The 22,428-nt window shown below is 40.4% G+C and overlaps 1 protein-coding gene across 13 annotated transcripts in view; it reads left to right on the top strand.

The window, feature by feature from the left end:
• The window catches only part of Nsun7 (NOP2/Sun RNA methyltransferase family member 7), a 54,493-nt gene that overhangs the window by 13,235 nt on the left and 18,830 nt on the right, over positions 1-22,428 (top strand). For all 13 annotated transcript variants that reach the window (XM_076546387.1, XM_015993460.3, XM_076546388.1 and 10 more), the window contains exons 5-10: positions 8,367-8,519; positions 8,848-9,031; positions 10,086-10,296; positions 14,750-14,893; positions 15,310-15,411; positions 18,958-19,075. In XM_076546387.1, the coding sequence (XP_076402502.1) occupies positions 8,367-8,519; positions 8,848-9,031; positions 10,086-10,296; positions 14,750-14,893; positions 15,310-15,411; positions 18,958-19,075 (912 nt within the window). The remainder of the gene's footprint in view (positions 1-8,366; positions 8,520-8,847; positions 9,032-10,085; positions 10,297-14,749; positions 14,894-15,309; positions 15,412-18,957; positions 19,076-22,428) is intronic.

Here is a 22,428-nt window from a genome sequence, read left to right on the forward strand (position 1 = left end):
CTGGCAGATCTCTTGAGTTCAAGACCAGTCTGTTCTACAGAGTGAGTTACAAGACAGCCAGGACTACACAGAGAAACCCTTGAGAGAGGTGGGGGGGGGGAGTCAAATAAAAAGGTGAGTGGAAAGCCTCATCGATGGAGTGAATCATGTGGAGGACAGAAGATCAGGGCTGGAAGACAAGGGAGAGTATTTAGATCATACAGCTGAGGCCAATGATACATTTTTAAAAAGAATGAATGAAACATGAAAGATATTTAGGATACTATGAAAAAATGAAATCTAATAATTATGGACACAGAAGAAGAAAAATCTCATGCCAAAGAAAGACTTAGAGAATATTTTCAGTAAAATCAAGAAAAATGTCCCAGGCTGGGGAGATGGCTCAGTGGATAAAGAGTTGACTGTGCAAGCCTAAGGGTCAATGTTTAGATCTCCAGCATCCACAGGAATAAAATACCCAGACCTAGAAAATAAAGTGGGGAAGATGTTAGGATACAGCATTCGGGAGGCTTTGGCGGGTTTGGACCAAGGTGCCTTGCAGTGGGTGAGACATGCCATGCCGGCACGGTGGTAGGTGGCATGGCAGGATGGAAAGCTACTCACACCCCAGGCACAGGTCCACGGGGAAAAGAGTTTATTTGGGGGTTTGCGGGGAGGAGAGGAGAAAGGAGAGGGAGAGAGAGGGAGAGAGAGAGAGAGAGAGAGAGAGAGAGAGAGAGAGAGAGAGAGAGAGAGAGAGGTGCGTGCTACTTCTGGCACACGGGGGGTGGGGTGGTGGTGGTGGGGTTCCTTTTAAAGGGGGCTTTAATGTAAGATGACATCAGGATGCTCGGTGGGTCCCTAAGGGGTGGGTCAGAATACTAACAGAAAGATTAAGGAAAACACCTGATACCAATCTCCGGGCTCCAAATCCACACACATATACCCACACACATACAAACACACAATGATACAGACCACACATACATACATGGGGAAATCCCAGCCAGATCAAAGAGGCACCCCAAATACCAGATAGATAGGACCAGAAAAGAAGCACCCTGTGCCATAGTTAAAATATTGTTTATACTGAACAAAGAAAGGATATTGAGCCCGGTGGTGGTCGCACACGCCTTTAATCTAGTACTTGGGAGGCAGAGGCAGGCAGATCTCTGAATTGAAGGCTAGCCTGGTCCATATAGTAAGTTCTAGGACAGCCAGGGCTATGTAGTGAGACCCTGTCTTAAACAAAACAACACAACATTAACAACAAAAAGCTGAATATTAATGGTCTAGGTTCCTATTTAAAAAGACAAAGATTAAAAATTTGATTAAAATAGGACATTTTTCTTTGCTCCCTCCAAAACGTACACCTCGTATCAAATATAATCACTCTCTTAGGGTGAAAAAAAAACAAATGGGACTAGAAAAAAAAACAAATGGGACTAGAAAACAAGCTCCACTATTGTAATATCTGACAAAACAGATGCCAACCAAAGATCATCTCATACTGATGTGCTCAAACTACATTCCTAGAAGTGGTTGGGTAAAAACGTTAGGAGTCTATAATGTTAGTGTAAATCATGAGTAAACTAAAACTGCTTGTATTTCTTTAGGGTTTTTAACTGTCTCAGTAACTTGGCTCTGGTGTTTTCTGGCAGGGCGGGGATGTCTAGGCAGCTGTGTCACCGCCTGATGTACCTGGTTTGCAAAAAGTCCTTTTGCTCTAAGTTAAATGTCGAAAGGGAAGTTCTAGAGATACTGCTAAGGTTGTAAAGGAGGGTCTGAGCTTACTTTGCACAAGAAACAAAGCTATGTACCTAATGTCCAATGTCTCAGTAAGGTTGTTTGCTTTAATTCAGGTGCCTAGTGGGTGGTCTGTCCAGCTATCCTACCTATCACTTGTCCCTGGATGCTTTGTTTGGAGCTGTCCCTGATTTTGAATGCTTGTAAGGAGAATTGCAGAAGGCAGACATCTAATTCAAATGCTAAAGAGGAGCAGAGACCTTGGAGATGGGAAACCTTGCCTATGTGACTGTATTCAAGTACCTTAAATGTACATGCTGAAGGAAGGATCCATCCACGCTGTTTAGAAGTTGTTGGGGCAGCTATGAGTATGCACATGGAATTCATAGCAGGAAACAGCTGATACATTAAAAGCCGAGTAACACTAAATACTCCTTGAGATTTGACTTTTCCTCTGGAAGAATTCTGTGATTCTTCCAGGTATAGCTTTACAATACACAGCTGAATTCCTACTACATTCCTGCAGCTCATAGCACAAAGTAATAGTAGGTGACTTTAATACCCTGTTCTCATCATTAGATCACCCAGAAAAAAATAAAATAAAGGGTGGATTAAAATGATGTTATAGGTCAAGGGGACCTAATAGACATCTTCAGAGCATTCCATCCCAATACTACAAAACATACATTCATCTCAGAAGCCCATTGAACTTTCTCTAAAATAGATCATATATTGGGAAACAAAATCCATTCCCTCCAAATATAGGAACACTGAAATGATGTTTTGTATTTGAAGCAGTTACACTAAAATTAGGACTAAGACAAGGTTTTTATTCTCTCCATTCCTGTTCAATATAGTATTCAAAGTCTTAGCTACAGCAGTAAGACAAAAGAATGAAAGAAAAGCAATATAAGTAGGAAAATAGGAAGTCAAATTATCTGTATTTTCAGAGGATATGATTCTATACATGAGACCATAAAGACTCCACTAGAAAACTCTTAGCGCTGAATACTTTTGGCGAAGTTACAGGATACAAAATAAATACACAAAGATAGGTAGATTTCCTATGACAAACATTAAGAAAGAAATTAGAAACAATCCCATTCACAATAGCTTAAAAAAAACAACTAGCCGGGCGGTGGTGGCGCACGCCTTTAATCCCAGCACTCGGGAGGCAGAGGCAGGCGGATCTCTGTGAGTTCGAGGCCAGCCTGGTCTCCAAAGCGAGTTCCAGGAAAGGCGCAAAGCTACACAGAGAAACCTTGTCTCGAAAAACCAAAAAAAAAAAAAAAAAAAAAAAAAAAAAAAAAAAAAAAAAAAAAACAACTAAGGAGTGAAAGACCTCTACTGTGAAATTTTAAGACACCGAAGAAAGAAATTGAAGAAGTAACTAGAAGATGGGACAACTATCTATGTTTCTGGATTGGTAGAATTGATGTTGTGAAAAATGGCCATCCTACCATACTGTGAGATAATGCTTTTGTACACTGGTTTAATAAAACACTGATTGGCCAGTACCTAGGCAGGAAGTATAGGTGGGATTAGCAGACAAGGAGTATTCTAGGAAGAGGAAGGCTGAGTGGGGAGACGCCAGTCCATCGTCCAGGGAGCAGCATGTAATGGCACACAGGTAAAGCCATGGTACATGTGGCAACATATAGATTAACAAAAATGGGCTGAGTTTAAGTGTAAGAGCTAGTCAGTAGTAGGCCTGAGCTAATGGCCGAGCAGTTTTAATTAATATAATCCTCTGTGTGTTTACTTGGGTCTGAGTGGCTGCGGACTGGGTGGGACCAGGAAAACTTCAGATACACTACCATAAGCAATCTACCCATTAAATGCAAGCCCAATCAAAATTCCAGTGGCATTCTTCACAAAAATAGAAAAAATATTAAATTTTACCCAGAAACATAAAAGACTCTGGATAGCCAAAGTAATCCTGAGTAAAATGAATACTGCTGGAAGTTATCACTATACCTGATTTCAGAGTATACTGCAGAACCACACCAATAAAACAGCATGGTACCTTCACAAAACATGCATGTAGACCAGTGGACTAGGATAAAGGACCAGATGTAAGTCTATGTTACTACAATTCCCTGGCTTTGACAAACATCAAAAACACAGAAAAAATAGCCTCTTCAGCAAGTGGCGCTGCAAAAACTGGATATCTGTATGTAGAAGAATAAAACCAGATCCTTTTCTTATCGTGCACAAAAATAAAGTCCAAGTGAATCAAGGATTTTAAGACTTGAAACTCTTAAAGTGCTAGAGGAAAAATTAAGGTGCACATGTCAAGTTATAGGCATAGGTAAGGACTTTCTGAACAGGACTCTGATGTCTCAGGAAATAAGGGCAGCAAATGACAATGGGACCTGATGAAATTAAAAGCTTCTGCACAGGAAAGGGAGCTGTTAATCTAATCAAGTGGAGAGGCAGCCACAGAATAGAAGAAAATATTTGCCATCTATATATCTGACAGAAGATTATAGACAGAGAACTAAAAATACCTAAATATTATAAAAAACAACCCAATCATAAAATAGGCTATGGAACTGAGCAAGGAGTTTTCAAAAAGAAGAATACAAATGGCTAATAATTTTTAAAAAGTGTTCAACATTATTCACCATCAAAGAAATGAAAATTAAAACTACATTGAGACTCTATCTTACCCCAGTCAGAATGGCTATTATCAAGAAAACAAATGAAGGGCTAGAGAGATGGCCCAGGAGTTAAGAGCACTTGCTCCTCTTGAAGAAGACCCTGGTTCAGTTCCCAGCACCCACATAGCAGTTCACAACAGTCAGTAACTCACTGCAGAGGATGTCCTGCCCTCTTTTGGACTCTGTGGGCATTGCATGCATATGGTACACTTGTATAAACACAGGCAAAGTACTCCTAACCAAAATAAAATCTCTAAAAAGGCAACAAATGACAACAAATGCTGGTGGAGATGCAAAGAAACAGGAACCTTGTTTACTGTTAGTGGGAATTTAAACCGATTCAGCCACTATGGAAATCAATATGGAGGTTTCTCAAAAAGCTGAACAGAACTGCCATATGGCCCAGCATATCACTTCTGGGCATATTCCCAAGAGACTTAATATACCATGCTAGAGCTTTTTACATGTCCTTGTTCACTGTTGCTGTATTCACAATTGCTAGGAAATAGAACAGACAAGCCTTGGTGTCTATCATTTGATGAGTGCATAATGTAATTATAGTGCCTATACATAGTGGAATTTTACTCAGCTGTAAAGAAAAATGAAATTACAAAATCTGTAGGAAAATGGATAAAACTAAAAAATACACCAAGTGAGGTAACCCAGGCCCAGAAAGACAGATTTCACATAAGCTTGAGCTGCTCCAAATTTCCATTTCTGTTTCCCTTTCCTCTACATAAGCTCTACATATCTTTATCAGTGGTATATATTTTGGAATTGGTAAGTACTTTCTGGGTTGAAGGTTCCTCCACTTTGACTGTTGGCAACACATCTCCTTATGTTCTGCTTTATCTTGGTTGGAATTTAACTTCTAGGAAATGTCCCTTGACTCCCATAGCAAGTACCTTTTATTACACCATATCACAAATGCAATGCCTTTCCTTGTTATTAGCATTTAGAACATCTCAAAAGAGTTTTTTGTTTGTTTGTTTGTTTTCTACCAGACTCTAAACTTTTTATGTTAGGAGGAACTTAGAACAATACCTGTAATAGACATTAAGAAAACAAATGTATTTGCTCAATGAATTCACTACTGTTTCTCTACTTTTAAGTATCCCTCTGTTTTCTGCACAGAAAGTTCCGACATCCTAGCCTTAGTATGCGTGATTTGTTGTGATTTCCCTCTGGGTCTCTCCACCCTCTGCTCAGTAAATGTGCTGTGCTGTTTAATGTCTCCACATCTCTGTGGCACTGTGCCTTTTGTCTGTGTGTCTCTTCTCACTTGTGTCTGGGAAACTCATGCTCTGTCTTTTCTCCTTTTATGATCTGGAAATTGTTGCTCTTCCTTTGCTAATTAACTCAAGCTTTTCTAGAAATCCCTTTGGACTGATATCAATATATTTATTCTTAACACATTTACCCTACTCTTTATTTATGTATCTCACAGCAATCATCATATTATGCTGGGATTGTTTCTGTGTCTTTTTCAGCATCAAGCTATCACGTACCTAAGGATCAAAATCAGTTTTTTTTTGAGGGGGTGGTAGTGGCAGGGTTTTATTAGGTAGTGCTGGCTGGCTTGAAACTTGCCAAGCAGACCAAGCTGGCCTTAAGTTTACAGCAATCCTGGGTTTGCTTTCCTAGTGCTGGGAAGTCTTAGCTGAGGTTTCTATTGCTGTGAAGAGACACCAAGACCATGGCAACTCTTAGAAAGGGAAACAGTTAATTGAGGTGGAGACTTACAGTTCGGAGATTCAGTCCATCATGGCAGGGATCACGACAGCATACAGGCAGGCATGGTGCTGGAGAAATAGCCAAGTGTCCTACATCTTGCAGGCAACAGGAAGTTGACTGACACACTGGGCATTATCCTGAGTATTTGAAATCTCAAAGCCCGCCCCCACAGTGACACACTTCCTCCAAGACCATACCCACTCCAACAAAGCCACACCCCCTAATAGTGCCACTCCCTATGAGATTTTGGGATGATGGGGGCCAATTCCATTCAAACTACCTCATGGGATTACAGGCAGATGCTACTGCAGGCCTAAATTATCTTTTAGTTTTTACAAATCCAGATCTCATCACAGTATTTAGTTAATAGTAGAAATGTGATAAACATATTAATTATAATATTTTCTTGACTAGCCTGATTTTAAGGAAATTTTCATAAGTATCTTTGCAACAACCCTGTTCATTAGCTACTAATTACTAAAGTAATTACTTGTAGAGCTTAGAAAGGTTAAATAACTCGTCTAAAGCCATGCTGCTAATAATTTGTGGAATAGAAGTTTGAACTTAGGTAATTTGATTCAGAGGCCAGGCAGAAGAGAGAGAGGGAGAGGGAGGGGAAAGAAGGAGGGGTGGAGAGAAAAAGGGGGAGAGAAAGGGGCCGGGAACATGTATATGATAGGCTTGCAAATAGTTGTATATATGCCTACGATAGATTTGTGTCAGGGAGGGGTGGTATTGTGGCAGGAAGAGCTGGTTGAGGCTGAATCACTGGTATTCTAGTATATTATGGTAAAGCTAAAGGACTCTGTTCTGTGGCTAATGAAATTCATTTAAAAGTTAAGTCTTAGAATTACATAATAATGCTTAGAAAGGAATCTCTCTGTGTGTAATGGGAATCCTGGTAAAGGAGGCAACCGGGCAGCTTTGATAGCAGAAATTAATCAGATAATTCACTCAGTGGCATTTATTATGTATTGCAAACTTGAACTAAGTTGATATTTGGAAATAATCTGTCAAAATATTCTGTAATCAAGCATCTACACATGTATACTATAGAACAGTAATTTAGTCTTTATGTTTATTCTTTGGTGTGCATTAATACGTTACCATTTTTAAGTGTCTCCTGCTATAATTCTATAATATTTAGACATAAAATTAGATACATTTAATTTGACTCTAGCTCTAATAAGTTTACTGCTTGCCAAACCCTCCCTCCTCAGGTGCTCCTAATTTCCTCTCTCAGGCCTTCAAATTAAGAATTTTATGTTGGTAAGTGGAGAAGAAGTTTAGTCTAGGGAGTCTGAATGGCATAAGGAAAAGACAGCGGTGTCCAGCACTTGGTGCTGAGATGGTAACTGGGGTGGTAACTCATTCATCCCCGAGTTCTGCACTCTAGTATTCTTTCAAACAACTCTGCTGGACCACATAACAATTCCTCAAGGATGTCCTCTTTTGTCTAGATACAAGTGGACCTCAGTTTGTACTCAACTTTTTTGTGACATCTCTTTCTTATTTTTCCTTTATTGCAGTTGGATTCCTTCTGAGAAAGTTCTAGAAGAGCCCCAAAGAAATCTTATTTACACTTGTTATAATGTATTGTGTCTTCGTAGTATTAATGTTTTTCTTTTCTCTTGCTTGGGGCTTTGAGTCATGGGATATTCAGAACTAAGCAGGGTTTGAGAGAGATTAATGAAATCTTTTGAATGTTGTCAGCACATACTATTGATATCTTGGTAATATTAACTGATGTTAACCAGACTATAGTGGCTGCCTGCTACGTGTCTGTCCTGTGCTAAAGATTTTGCACAGGTGATTGGTAATAAGCCCGTTAATACTAAGGTAAGCTGGCTGCCTTTAAAGATGGGAAACTGAAGCTAAGGGAAGGAGTGACAGCCCCAGCGTCTCACAGCTGGTAAGTGACAGACCTGAGTTCAACTCCCACTACGTCTGACTCCGAACTCTAGAGACTTCCTCCTTCAATGACTGTCTCTTAATGACTGATGTTGTAATAGTTTAGGAGTGTATAACTATATGGCAGCAAAAATAGAACAAAAGGTCAGGACTATTGAATTTCTAGTTTTGAATATCACAAAATTTTATTTTAGCCTTCAACAATTTGAAATGGGACGACAGATGAATTTGTTAAAATTCTAAATGGGATTTTTTTTTTTAAATGTTTCAAATGGAGAATGGATAGCCTTATTTCAAGTTCATGGTCATCAAGAATGAGTTTTCTGTCTCCAGCTTTAAGACAAAATTGGCTGCAGCATTGGCAAGATGTCGGATCAAGCATGATGCTCTCTCGATTTACCAAATCCTCCCGGAGACAGTCAGGAGACAGGAGCAGAGGGCCTCCACTCTGCCTCTCTATGCTTGGATAAACACTGGTAAAATCAGGTATGCACGTCAGGCCACTTCTCATCCTATTTCAAAACCCTGTTCTCTTAAGAGAATGTAATAAATATTTCCGTCCTAAGGGGTGAGGCCACATTAGGGAAATGATTAGAGCCACAGTTTAACTTTAGCTCTTACCATCAATTTACTAAATTGATAAGATTCTACTAATATGCTACACTTTCTGTTTCTAATTACCTTTTAACTTTGCTAAAATTGTTTTTATCACATGCAGTATGTATCATGATATTTTTCATTGTTGCAGGAACGAAAGTATTAATGTTAAATACGTTTTAATGCATTCTGTTTGTAATTATGTTTGTACTTACAGCCCTGAAGAAGTTTATAGTAGTTTGAGGAGAAAAGGTTATAATAAAGTCAAATCTGTATTGCATCTCGATGAGAAAGTGTTTGCTGTGGATCAGCATTGCTATGATGTCTTAATTTTCCCATCTCATCTCAAAAAAGATCTTGCAAACATAGATCTTTTCAAAGATTATAAACTCATTTTTCAGGTAAACTACTCTTTACTTTCATGTGAATCTGAATAGTCCTGTTTGCCCAAAGAATCCTTGCACCTGAAAATGAATTTAAGGTGGATTAACTCAGTGCTCTCGGGTTATCCCTCCCCTACACCTATATTCTTCCGTTTGCCTTGGTTTTCTTGAGATAAGATCTTGTTATATAGTTCAGGCTACCCTGGAACCCTTTATCTTGCTCAGGCTAGCCTCAAATTCATGGCGGTCATGCAGCTTCGGCCTCTCAAGTGCTGGGATTATAGATCTATGCCATTATGGCCAGCTCCCACCCCCATATCCTTAGATAGAATCTCTTATCCTTTCTGCCCAGTTTCCTTTTATAATTTTCTCAAACATCTCCGTTTTAAACTGAGCTAGCAGCAGTTTAGATGCTGGTGTAATTGGGAGTTAAAAATGGTAGTAGTAGGTGAATGGGGTTTCATTAATGGAAACTAAGGGACTGGAGAGATGGCCCACAGGTTAAGAGAGCACCTACATCAGGCATCTCACAACTGCCTATAACTTGGGCTCCAGAGGACCTGATGCCACCTTCTGGCCTCTGGAGGCACTGCATTCATGTGCACAAATCCCCACACAGCCACATAATTAAAAACATTCACAACTCTTAATCCCAGCACTCGGGAGGCAGAGCCAGGCGGATCTTTGTGAGTTCAAGGCCAGCCTGGTCTACAGAGTGAAATCCAGCAAAGGTGCAAAGCTACACAGGGAAACCCTAACATTCACAACTCAAAAGAATGGAAGCCAAGCCATAATAATCTATAAATCTTGATGTTTTAGGATTGGTTTGTCACTATACAGGGAATAAATGGTATACATAATTTAGGTTAAATGAGTAAGCCTTTTGTTTTAAATATATTTATCAGTTATCTTTGTTAACTTTCATTTAGACATATATTAAGATGCTTCACTAAAATGGATCAGGTACCTTTTCAGGATTCCTACCAAGCGTTTATTTGCATTTAAAGTAAAAATAAGTCATCTTATTTTTCTGTTACACACTTTGAAATTCTAATCATACTATTCTCTGTAGGATAAATCTCGAAGTCTTGCTGTCCACTCTGTAAAAGCTTTATTAAATATGGATGATGATATCTTAATGGTCAACACAGGCTCATGGTACACAGTTGCCCATATGTCAATCTTAACAAATAATAATACTTCAAAAATATTTGTATGTGGGATACAATCACCAGATAAGGAACCTGACGTGAAGAAACTTTTTACAAAAATGGGATGTCAAAGTATGTACAAATATTATTTGATGATTATTGTTCCAAAAGAATCTAGAAATAGTAAAGTGCTTGAATTTACTATGTTTTTGTAATATAAACTATATGTGAACTAGCCTTCTAAAATCCTCACAAATCTACACCAGGCTGTTTGTGTTTAATATTGGGTTAATAGGTCTAGGTTAAAGTAATTAGCACCTAACTATTTTGGGATGTAGTTTGCTTTTCTGTCTGACATAATAACATCTGATTCAAGGCTTATCATTTAATAGATAAGAAGATGTTAATGCAGATGTTTAATTGACAAAGGGAACTTCAGGAAATAGAAATGAAGTCTTTTATGCTCCCATTTTTAAAGTTCTCATTGGGTCATGAGAAGACCACACTTTACTAGAGCTGCAGTGAGGCTGAAAAGTAGACAGTGTGTCTGGCCGAGTCACAGAGCCAGAGAAACAATCTGTATGTAATTGCAGGATTGACTAGGAAAGGCAGCCTGGAAATCCAGGATTTCACTCAGAACACAGAAGTGTACCCTGGGAGTGGTCAGTCCTTGGTCCTCTAGCAAACTGAATCCCCAATGTCTTCCCTCTTAATTTCTAATTGAGTTAAGGTGACTTAACTGGGGCTTATAGTAAGCAGTCTTAGGTGGGCCCACACTACCTGCTAAAAGCAAAAGTAACCCCTCTGGGGGGGGGGAATCAAAGTTCAAGTAATCTCCTAAATATTTCCAAATGCAATGTCTAGTGCTCAGTTAAAAATAGATACAAAGAAGGGAAGATGTGGCTCAAAAACACTGAACTGAAAAGAAAAGAGACTATATTATTTTAGCCCTAAACCTGAGAAACGATAGATAGGACTCAAAGAGAGGACCCTAGACGGGAGTGAGACCCACCGAGGACTCAGATACTGGATCTGTCAGCTGTGGACTTTAACTGGAGCTAATGGTTCTGAGCCACTCAGCTAAGTTAATACTGCAGACGTCACAGTATGGCTGCTGGAAGGCAAAGCATAGCCAGCAGCCAGGTTCACCATCAGTAACTGAAGAGACTGATGGTAAGCTATAGACTTTGACCAATAACGCAAGCCCAAAGAAGATTCTAGAAATATAAAAATGCGGTGTGTACAATTAAGAAATACAGAGGTTGGGGGAGCCCAGTGAGGGGGATATGTACATAGCATTGCACAGCATGTTCATAGCATGGGCACCACCCTGGGTGTGATCTCCATTACCAAATAAAAGGAAAAAGAAGAGAAGAAAAGACTTGAGAAAAATTTCAGACTGAGAATGGATACATCCATGCATACATGCGTGAGCCAGCCCCACCCCATACACATGTAGTTACAAATAAAAAATAAATCTTAAAAAGAGGGCCAAACGTATGAGAATATACTGAAAGCGAAGCACAAAGGAGAAAATTTGATAATATGTAAAAATCCACCACAATGGATGCAGTGTAAAGGGGATAAGGAACACGAGGGGGCAGGGAGAGTCTAGACAAGGCCTGCACATATAGTACTTCCCTTATGACTAAGGCCACCCTGCAGAATGCTGAGGAATAGATCTTCTTGGTAAACTATGCTAGGAAGAAAACTGATACTTCATTTCATGTGCACAGCTAGAATCTCTTAAAACATGTTATAGGAAAAGAGTTCTTCAAAAGAATGTATAATATGTTTATCATAGAAGAGTTATTACCTAGACATCAGAAAATACTAAAAGTTCTGTATAGTAATAAAATAAGCTATAGAAGAAGTATATCAATTGATTTTAACAATAATACATAAAAATTCTTATGAATTAACAATAAAAAACCACATGCTTCAGGATGGCAAGGTAGCTCCCTGGGTTAAAAAAAACCTGCTGTGTAAGTCTGATGGTTTGAGGTCAATCCCTGGAACCTTTATAAAGGCGGAAACAGATTCCAGTGCCCTTAAGTAAGCTGTCTTCTGACCTCCGTGTGTGCACATGACACATGCACGCACACACATGCGCGAGCACACACACACACACACACTAATGAGAATAACAATAATGATAATATATCCCATATTTCAATAGAAAAAGTACAACAGACACAGCTGAATATTGCACACAAGAAAGAATATACCCAGAGCAAAATCAAAACAAAAATTTACATTAAAAGTAACAAGCCCCAATGGTAATCAGAGAATTGTAATTAGAATTATAATATTACAACATTTTAATCTTTTAACATTTAACATTCATGCCTACAGAATGATTAAAATAGAAAAGATTGGCAATACCATGTATTGACAAGATAAAAAAGCATGAGAAATGTTCCAATACCACTTGTGGAACTGTAAATTTAAGTAACTGGTTTAGAAAAACTAGTTATTTATTAAAGTTGCATGTGTACCTGTACACCCAGAATTTCAGGTCTGTGTTGATTACTGCCCTGTGCAGTAATATTCATAGGAGCATTATATATTTTCTAACAAAATACTGGAGGCAGACTAATTCATAAAAAGTGAGTTGTTTAGCTCACAGTTCTAGATGTTCAAGACGACACCAGCATCTGCTGGCCCTGGCAGGGCCAGTCTACATCACAGCTTGGCAACTGGCAGAATTGTGGGGCCATGTACAAGATGAAACACATGGTCAGAACAGGAAGCCAGAGACCAGACAAAGCGAGTTATGCTGTCTTAAAATAGTCCACTCTCATGGGAATTGAGTCACTCAATAAGACCCTCATTAGTTCCTTCTGGGGGTAGTGTCCAAAATCATCTAGTTACTTTCTATGAATCTCACCTCCTGGAGAGTCCATTTTTTATTTAAATACTGCCACATTGAAAACCAAGCTTCTAACACATCAACTTGTTGGTCACAGACTACATCTACACTATAACATGTTACTTTCCATTGCCTCAAGCTAGAAACAAACTCAATATCCATCTAATGGAATTTTACATGGAATAAACTATTACCATACCTAATAACACGAATAATACTTACAAATGTAATAAACATCTTCTAACTAATATGGAATAGATTTTTAAGACAAGTAGTGTTAGTGAGATTTAGAGCAGCAATATTAATAATAGGAACTATCTACACAAATTTTAATGATTTATTCAACAAATATTTATTGACGTATGTTATATATCTACCTTTCTGCCTATCATTGTCTTAGAGGTCATGGCATTAATTTTGTTCTGTTTTGTGAATACAGCTGTGAAATACAGTTTCACTCATAAAACTTACATTGTAGTATGAGTATGAGAAGAATAAATGTTTAAAAAGCACACACACACACACACACACACACACACACACACACACACACACACACACACACCAGACAGTCCTTAAACCCTTGATCTTCTTGCTTCAGCCTACAAATGCCAGGATTATAGGCTAATTTAGTTTGATTTCTGTTGCTGTATAAAACACTCTGATAAAAAGCAATTTGGGGAGTAAAGGGTTTTATTTTAGTTTACACTTCCAGGTCGTAATCCATCCTTGAGTAAGCCAGGACAGGAACTCAGGCCAGAAACCATAGAGGAAGGCCAGAAACCATAGAGGAAGGCTGCTTACTGTTTCATGCTCAGCTAGGTTTCTTATACAGTCCAGGTCCACTTGCCTAGGGATGGTACCACCCACAGTGGTCAGGGCCTTCTTACATCAATCAAGAAGATGCCCCCAAAGACATTTTCACAGTTCAATCTACTTGAGGCAATTTTTTAACTGTTAGTCCCCCTTCCCAGGAGACTCTAGGTTGTGCCAAGTTGACAATATAAACTAACACCACCACCACCACCACACACACACACACACACACACACACACACACACACACACACACACACCTCACAGAGCAGTCAGGATAAATATACAATATTTACAAATAAGTATTTAATAAAAGGGATTTTGGGCTGGAGAGTTGACTCAGTGGTTAAAAGTACTATTGCTCTTATAGAAGACCCAGGTTTGGTATCTGGCCCCTACATGGTAGATCTCAACCATTTGTAACTCCAGTTTGAGGGGCTCCAACACCCTCTTCCAATCTCTGGGAACCAGGCATGTATGTGGTGCCCATACATACATGGAGCCGAAACACTCATATACATGAATCTAATGTTTTTAATAAAAAGGGGGGGGGGGAAGCGGGTTGGCTCTTGCAAAAGACCTGAGCAGTTCTGATCACCCAAGTTGGGCCACTTATACCAGCCTGTATCTCAGTTTCAGGAGCTCTGATACCTTCTTCTAGCCTCTGGGAGTAACCGCACACATACACCCATTTAAAAATCAAGCTTAAAACAGAAAGAAAACCACTTGATTAGCTTTGGGATGTCAATGGAGAAGACCAGTTTCCTTTTCTAATTACATCGGGTTTAGTTTCTGTGGGGCTGAGGATTTGGAAATGAAGAGTAAAGAGTACAGTTCCATGCTGCACTCAGATTTTTAATGTTTGACGTGAGTTTTTTGTTTATTTTTCCTTCCCAGATATTGAGATCCTTCCTGAGACATTTATTGGCCTCGAATCCAAGGACCATCGGCTACAGAATGTCAAGGTCATTCTGCTGTTGCCTCGCTGTTCAGGACTAGGTGTTAGTAACCCGGTGGAATTTATTTTAAACGAACATGAAGGTACTTGTTTTGATTTCTAAATTAATGAAATTCGTTGACTATAACTCATCGATTTCAACATTGGAGAATTAATCTTAGTTTTTATTTTCTGTACTGCTCTTCAAATTAGTTGTATTTAGTGTATAAATGGCTTATATATAGCTCTTTGAATGACTATTTCATAGAAACTTGGAGAAGATCAATATTAAATATTTTCTATATTCATTTTGAAAAACAATAAAAGCTAAACATAATTACCTTTATTGATGTTTCAATTTCAAGTCAGTGTTTTAATATTATCAATCACATTAGTAGGAATTTTCTGTAGAAACTTATATTGTTAGCTATTTGATTGAAAAATAGTGTGTCAACAGCAATATATGAAAAGTACCTATAGTGCTGTATTTAAAAGTACATATTTACTTTTCAAAATTTAGATACAAGTTTACTTCAAGATCTTTCTCAAGGCGGTCCACCAAAAAGTAAACTTCAGATTCTTGTTCAGCAGCAATATGAACAGCTAACACATGCAATGAAATGTAAGTTTATTATTAGTGCTGGTTTATTAAAATACAGTGTTAGTCTTTGAATCGTGAACACACACTTTGCTTATCTATTGGAATAAAGCAATAATTTGTGGACCACAAGCAAAATTTCAATCTTAGTGTCTTCAAATGAAATGTTCATTTTAATAAATTTAGTAAGTTTTTTAAATATATGCTTTACTCTCATAAGCTTAGTTATCTAGTATAATTTAGTAATTTATTAATCTGAGGTAAAATAATTCTGTGCATCTATAACGTTACATTTATTTATTTATACCTAGTCTTGCGGTGTAGTCCAGCTGAGCTTGACTCAGTCTCCCAAATGCTAGGGCTACAGGTCCGCGCTACCATGCCTAGTTCGTGAGAGCACATTTTCGCCTTTCCTACTCTGTCCTGGGACTTCTCCTGTCGTGTGATTCTCCTCTTGTCATTCTGTCCATTCCTGACAACCTTTCAACAGTTTATTATGCTTTTTTTATTTACTTATTTGGAGACAGACAGCCTGGAGCTCTCCTGCTTTGCGTACTGAGTTCTGGGATTACAGGTCTGCATTTCCAAGCCCAGTGAAAGCAGCCCTCATATCGGCATTCTTACTGTGGAGAGAAGAGAGGCGCAATTACAGATAAAGACTAGATCTCCCAGCTTGAAGTTTGAGCAACAACTTTTTTTTTTTAGCTTTTAATTTTTTATTAAGAAATTATTCATTTTACGTACCAACTATAGATCCCCCCATCCACCTCCTACTTATCCCAAGCCTTATCACCCAGCCCATCCCCCATCCTCTCCTCCAACAAGGTAAGGCCTCCTATGGGGAGTCAGCAGAGCCTGGTACATTCAGTTGAGACAGGTCCAAGCTCCTCCCCCTGCATCAAGGCTGTGCAAGGTGTCCCACCATTGGTAATAGGTTCCAAAAAGCCAGTTCCTGCACCAGGGACAGATCCTGATCCCACTGCCAGGAGCCCCTTCAGCAGACCAAGCTACACAACTGTCTTGCTTATGCAGAGGGCCTAATCCAGTCCCATGCAGGCTCCACAGCTGTTGGTCTAAAGTTCATGAGTTCCCACTAGCTTGGTTTGGTTTTATCTATATGTTTCCCCATGATGATCTTGATGGCCCTTGCTCATAGAATTCAAGCTGAGCAACACCTCTCGAAGCACACATCACTCGTCAGTCCCTCCATGCAGATCTGAGCGCATCCACTGCTCTTCTACATTTGGACGCTAAGATCTAGACATCTATGAGAATCCTAGCCAAACATGGTACCCCAGGCCTACTGATCCTAGCACTTAGGAGGCACAGGTAGGAGGGTCAGTTATCATTGGTTTCATAGGAAGTTTGAGGCCAGCCTGGGCTACATGACATCCTGTCTCAAAAAGTAAACCAACAAATCAGTGTGTTTTCTTTTTTTTTTTTTTTTTTGTGATATATATTTTTTATTTTACAATACCATTCAGTTCTACATAAGAGCCATGGGTTCCCCTATTCTCCCCCCTCCCACGCCCTCCCCTTACCCCCAGCCCACCCTCCATTCCCACCTCCTCCAGGACAAGTCCTCCCCCGAGGACTGTGATCGACTTGGTAGACTCAGTCCAGGGAGGTCCTCAGTGTGTTTTCTTTTACTTCAGTGTAAATTTATTAAATGTCTCTGGTGGGCCAGGTGTCAAAAAACTGCATATTAGGCTTATAAGTGAGAATCTATAGTTGGATTTTTTTTACTCTTTGCTCTTGTGAATGCCTGCCACCCAGCTCCCAAATAATCACATGGAGATTTATTCTTTGTTATGAATGCCCGGCCTCAGCATGGCTTGTTGCTAACCAGCTTTTCTTAATTTTAAGTTATCCCATCTACCTTTTGCCTCTGGGCTTTCACCTTTTTCTGCTTCTGTATATCTTTTCTTTCCTTCTTATTCTGTGTCTGGCTGTCTGGCTATGGGCTGTGTAGTTGGGTGGCTGGGTGGCTGGCCCTGTCATTCTCCTCTTCTCCTTTTCTTGTTCCTTCTCTTCTCTTTTTCTCCTACTTATTCTGTCTGCCTGGCAGCCCCGCCTATCCTTTCTCCTGCCTGGCTATTGGACATCCAGCTCTTTATTAGACCAATCAGGTGTTTTAGGCAGGCACAGTAACACAGCTTCACAGAGTTAAACAAATGCAACATAAAAGAATGCAACACATCTTTACATCATTAAATAAATAGCCCTCAGCATAAAAGAATGTAACACATCTTTAAATAATATTCCACAACAAGAATACTTATGAAAACTCAAAGATGAGTCTGTAGGAACAGAACTTACTAATACTGATCCAGTGTTCATAAGGAAAAGTAAGACAAAACAGCGTGAAGGAAGTCTTCCCTTGGAACTGAGCATGGACACAGCCATGGAATGAGTTGGGTGGGAGGCTAGGAGCCTGTAAGTAATGTACGTTTACTAATGAACTTCTGCTAAGTTTAATGGAATAAGGCAGAGTGTGGTGGAATATTCCACCTGCATCCTGCACAGCCTCTGCACATGTGCACATGTGTGTGAGGAGGAGTGTGGTGGAATATGACTCAAAGATCCATTTGAAATCAACAATGTGAATGATGGTCCGGTCCTCTTACTATTTATGAAAATATTTTAAATATATTTGGATGCTGGCTGAACAGTTATGAGTTGCCAGTCACCTCACTCTGTGCTTTATTATCTGGTCCTCACAGAATCTTCTTCCTGAGCGTCTCTGCCTTTTTTGACCAAGGAAACGAGGGGAGGGAATCAGAGTTCCTCCTTCCCCTGCCATCTGAGCCTCACAGTCTTTTCACAACTCTCTGCTCCAAATTCTATCTCTAAACTAGCGGAGGCAGTGAAGTCAAGAAGCCCCCCAGGTCATTGCCCATCTCTGGTTGCAGGTGTCCGGAACTCTGCGTAGCCCTTGTCTGTCCTCCTCTCCCAGTCTGTGCTCACTGGAACGAGAATGGACAGGAATCCCCTACACTGTAGCTTTTCAGAGTTAAAGGTGGATATGGAGGTTCTGCAGCTCCACGCCCCCCCCCTCTACGCCCTCCCCCCACACTGCCATTCAGTTAGGGACAGTATCAGCAGCCCTCCAAGAAGGGTGACATGATAATGTGCTGTATTTATTGTGTGGGGACTCCATGGGTCACGATAATCAAATTCTTGTTTGTATAGTCTAGCTGAATTTACTTACTGGTCACTGCTTACAGAACCAATACAAGCTCTGTTGTAAAGGAGAGCCATTCAGGGGGGACAGTGAGCAGGTGAGGGTGCTTGCCTCTGTGCCCGATGAATTGAGTCTGATGCCTGCCTGGACCTCCATGGTGGAAGGAGAGAATCAGTTTCCACAAGTTGTCCTCTGAGCTCCACGTGTGTGCCATGGCACACACACAAACAACTGTAATTTTTAAACTAAAAAATAAAGGGGACATATTTAAGCATCCATAGAAGTCATTTCCATCACTATCTGGTGGTACTCATTAACAAATGTGTGTCTGGAAACAGCAGATTTGCACTGGGTCACCCCATTGACTCTGTCTTCTTTCGATACAGTTACTAAAGTGCAGGCTGTTGTTTACTGCACATGCTCTGTTTATACAGAAGAAAACGAAGCTGTTGTTATGAAGGCACTGGAATGTCAAACCCAGGGGATTAAAATACAGCCTTACAGGTATGGAAATGACACTAACCACTGTCACACAAAGACTTGAAAAAGACAAGTATGATTTTTAGAGTTATATAAGTATTATACTTTTTTTTTTTTTTTTCGAGACAGGGTTTCTCTGTGTAGCTTTCCGCCTTTCCTGGAACTCACTCTGTAGCCCAGGCGGGTCTCAAACTCACCGAGATCAGCCTGGCTCTGCCTCCCGAGTGCTGGGATTAAAGGCATGCGCCACCCTTGCCTGGCAAGTATTATACTTTTTTTAGGATTTAATAAGATGAAACAGCCTATATTCATACAGCTTTAAAGTGGATTCTATAGAGCTTTTGAATGAACACTTTAATAGTTTTATATGTGTTTCGTGTGTGTGTGTGTGTGTGTGTGTGTGTGTGTGTGTGTGTTTGAATATATACAGATGTTGAAGGGTCTCAGGGATTGAACTCAGGTCAGTAGACTTGGCAGCCAGTAGCTTTACCCTGGTTCATGAACATTGCATTGTACATAAAATGAGTCTTCTGGTTTTGTTATTGTAAAGCTAAAGGCATTTGACTTTGGTTTGGCTGATTCCTGAATAAACGGGGTCCAAATTTCATGTCCTTCTTAGATACATGTATTATTTCACAGAGGAAAAATAAGTATACAAAGTGTTTTTAGAAAGTAGACAAAAAACTGGATGTGTATTATCCTAAGCTCTTTTAGTATTTTATACCCACTGGGACATTGGTAAAACTGACGAAGGTGTCTATGGCAGCTTCCAGATAAACTACAGCAGTAGAGTCAGGAGAGGGAGAGGGCATTAATGCTAACTACCACCTGAGCTGTGATGGTTCACATTCCAGTCTCCAGCCCTTGGAAGGCTGAGGCAGGAGAGTTGCCACAAGTCTGAGGCCAGCCTGGGCTACTTAGAGAGACCTCTCTCAAAAACCCAACACTGCAGGTCTGGGGATATAGCCCAGCTGCAGAGTGCTTGAGGTTCTTGGTTTAATCTCCAGGACTGCCGAACACACACTAAGTAACTCTGACCCCCTAACTTGATACCTTCCCGTTTTTCATTTCATAAGCTGACAAGTTAACCACACCAATGTTTCCTCTCTTGCTGACTTTCCTTTCTTAGTTAGAAGCTTCTGTTGTTGATAGCTGTCCTAGTTAGGGTTTCTGTTGCTGTGAGGAAACACCATGACCAAAAGCAAGTTGGGGCCCCCACCTCCACATTGTAGTCCATCTTTGAAGGAAGTCAGGGCATCAATCACTGGTTAAGAAACTGCCCTCCAGCGGGATCTTCTGGAGGTATTTTCTTCCTCAGTTGGAGTTCCCTCCTTTCAGTTGATTCTAGCTCGTGTCAAGCTGACAGAAAAGTAGCAGCACAATTGAGCGCCTGACAACTTGACACGTGGACACATCATGGTTAAGCGATGACCTTTCCTTTCTTGTTCGTCCCTGAATACCAACATTACAATTTAAACATTTCAAATTTTAAAAGTCCCACAGTTGAAAAATTTAAACACTTAAAAAGTCAGTATCTTTTAAATATTCAGAATCTTTAAAATATTCCATCTCTTTTCAAATCCAAAGTCTGTAACATTCCGAAATCTCTTTAAAAGTTCGTCTCTCAACTATTACAAAATCAAAATTAAGCTAAATGATTTCTCGCTTCAAGAGGGAAGAACCAGGGTACAGTCACCATCTTAAGAAAGAAAAACCGAACTCCAAGACTGTACAAGTCAACGTCCAATACTTTGGACTTACATCTTCCAGGATCCTCCCAGGGGGCGTGGTCACGTCTCTGGCTCCGCCCTCTGCAGCACACACAGCTTGTCTTCTAACTCCAGGGCTGCTGCTTTCTTGGCCATGGTCCCAGGGGACTGGCATCCAGCTGCACATTCACCGATAGCCTCTCCTGGGCTCTCTTCATGGTACCAAGACTCATCTTCTCTATGTGACCCCTTCAATCCTGGGCCTTTGATTGCTATTCAGGCTGCACCTTCACCTAAGGCCTCTCCTGGCTTCTCACAGTGCCAATCCTCAGCTGCTCTCCATGGCCCCTTCATGCCTTCAAAACCAGTACCACCTGAGTGACAACCAGTACGATCTGGGTGACTCTTAGTGTGAGGGAACCAAGTTCAGCTGCCAGAGTGAGGTACAACCGTAGCCACCTCTGGAACACAGCTTCTGTGTGCTGACTCTCGGGAAACACTTTCTAGAAGATTCCACCCCAGTGATGCTGGTCTCTTAATCACCACTGTTTTCTCAGCTCCACCGAACAGCATCAACTAACCCAGCAAAGCAAAGACATCACTTCAGTGGCATTGGTCTTTTGTTAACCACAGCTGACTCTTCAGCCCCAGATGACCAGAACCACAGAATTTTAATTCAAAATAGTAAATATGCAAGTTTCCTGATAGTCTTAAGTAACTCTCAAACTTCCCGCTGGCAAGTTCCCTCCAAAAGTCGATGCAGTCAAAAGTCACTATGCATTGTCTTATGGAGATAGACTATATGGTCTATAATAATCGTTCACTTTTTAAAGTTACATTTATTTAGTTATTTGTGTGTATGTGTTTGTGTGTGTGTTGTATACATATGCCACAATGTACCTTAACACCACAATGTTTAGAATGGGGTTTAGCTGGGCGGTGGTGGCACACACCTTTAATCCCAGCACTCGGGAGGCAGAGGCAGGCGGATCTCTGTGAGTTGGAGGCCAGCCTGGTCTACAGAGTGAGTTCCAGGACAGGAACCAAAACTACATGAAGAAACCCTGTCTCGGGGGGGGGGGGGGGGGGTGGGGGGGAAGAATGGGGTTAAATATCACATGCCATCTAATCCAGTCACCTACCTATTGCTTATATTTCCTTATACTAGCCCCAAAATATTTATTTCATTTTGGACTGAGCGATCATGATGTTAACTATAGGCCCAGGTCAATGCTTTACTTATTCAAATCTCACGTGTAGGCTGGGGAGACTGCTGAATGGGTACAGTGAATGGTGTGCAAGCGTAAAGACCTGCGTCTCGAACCCCAACAGCCTTGTAGAGACTCGCATAGCTGTACATAACCCCAGCACAGGCATGGAGGGCAGGACAAGATGGAGACAGGAAGAGCTCCTTTGTTAGCCGACCAGCCTAGGCAGCCGAGGGAACTGTCCTTCAAAACAGCAAGGTAGAGGCCAACAGAGGCCGATGTCAGTCTCTGACCTCCACAGATGCATGTTTTGACACCCCCTTTCCCTGTACATGCCCAAACATGCACACACACCAATCTCATGTGTTAGAAGTAGTAACCTGAAAAGATGTCATAGGGCTGGAGAAACGTGTCAGTCTTCAAGACCAAGTTCAGTTCCCAGGATCCGCATAGTGGCTCA

This window comes from Peromyscus maniculatus, chromosome 10, assembly GCF_049852395.1.
Source record: "Peromyscus maniculatus bairdii isolate BWxNUB_F1_BW_parent chromosome 10, HU_Pman_BW_mat_3.1, whole genome shotgun sequence".
NCBI lineage: Eukaryota > Metazoa > Chordata > Mammalia > Rodentia > Cricetidae > Peromyscus > Peromyscus maniculatus.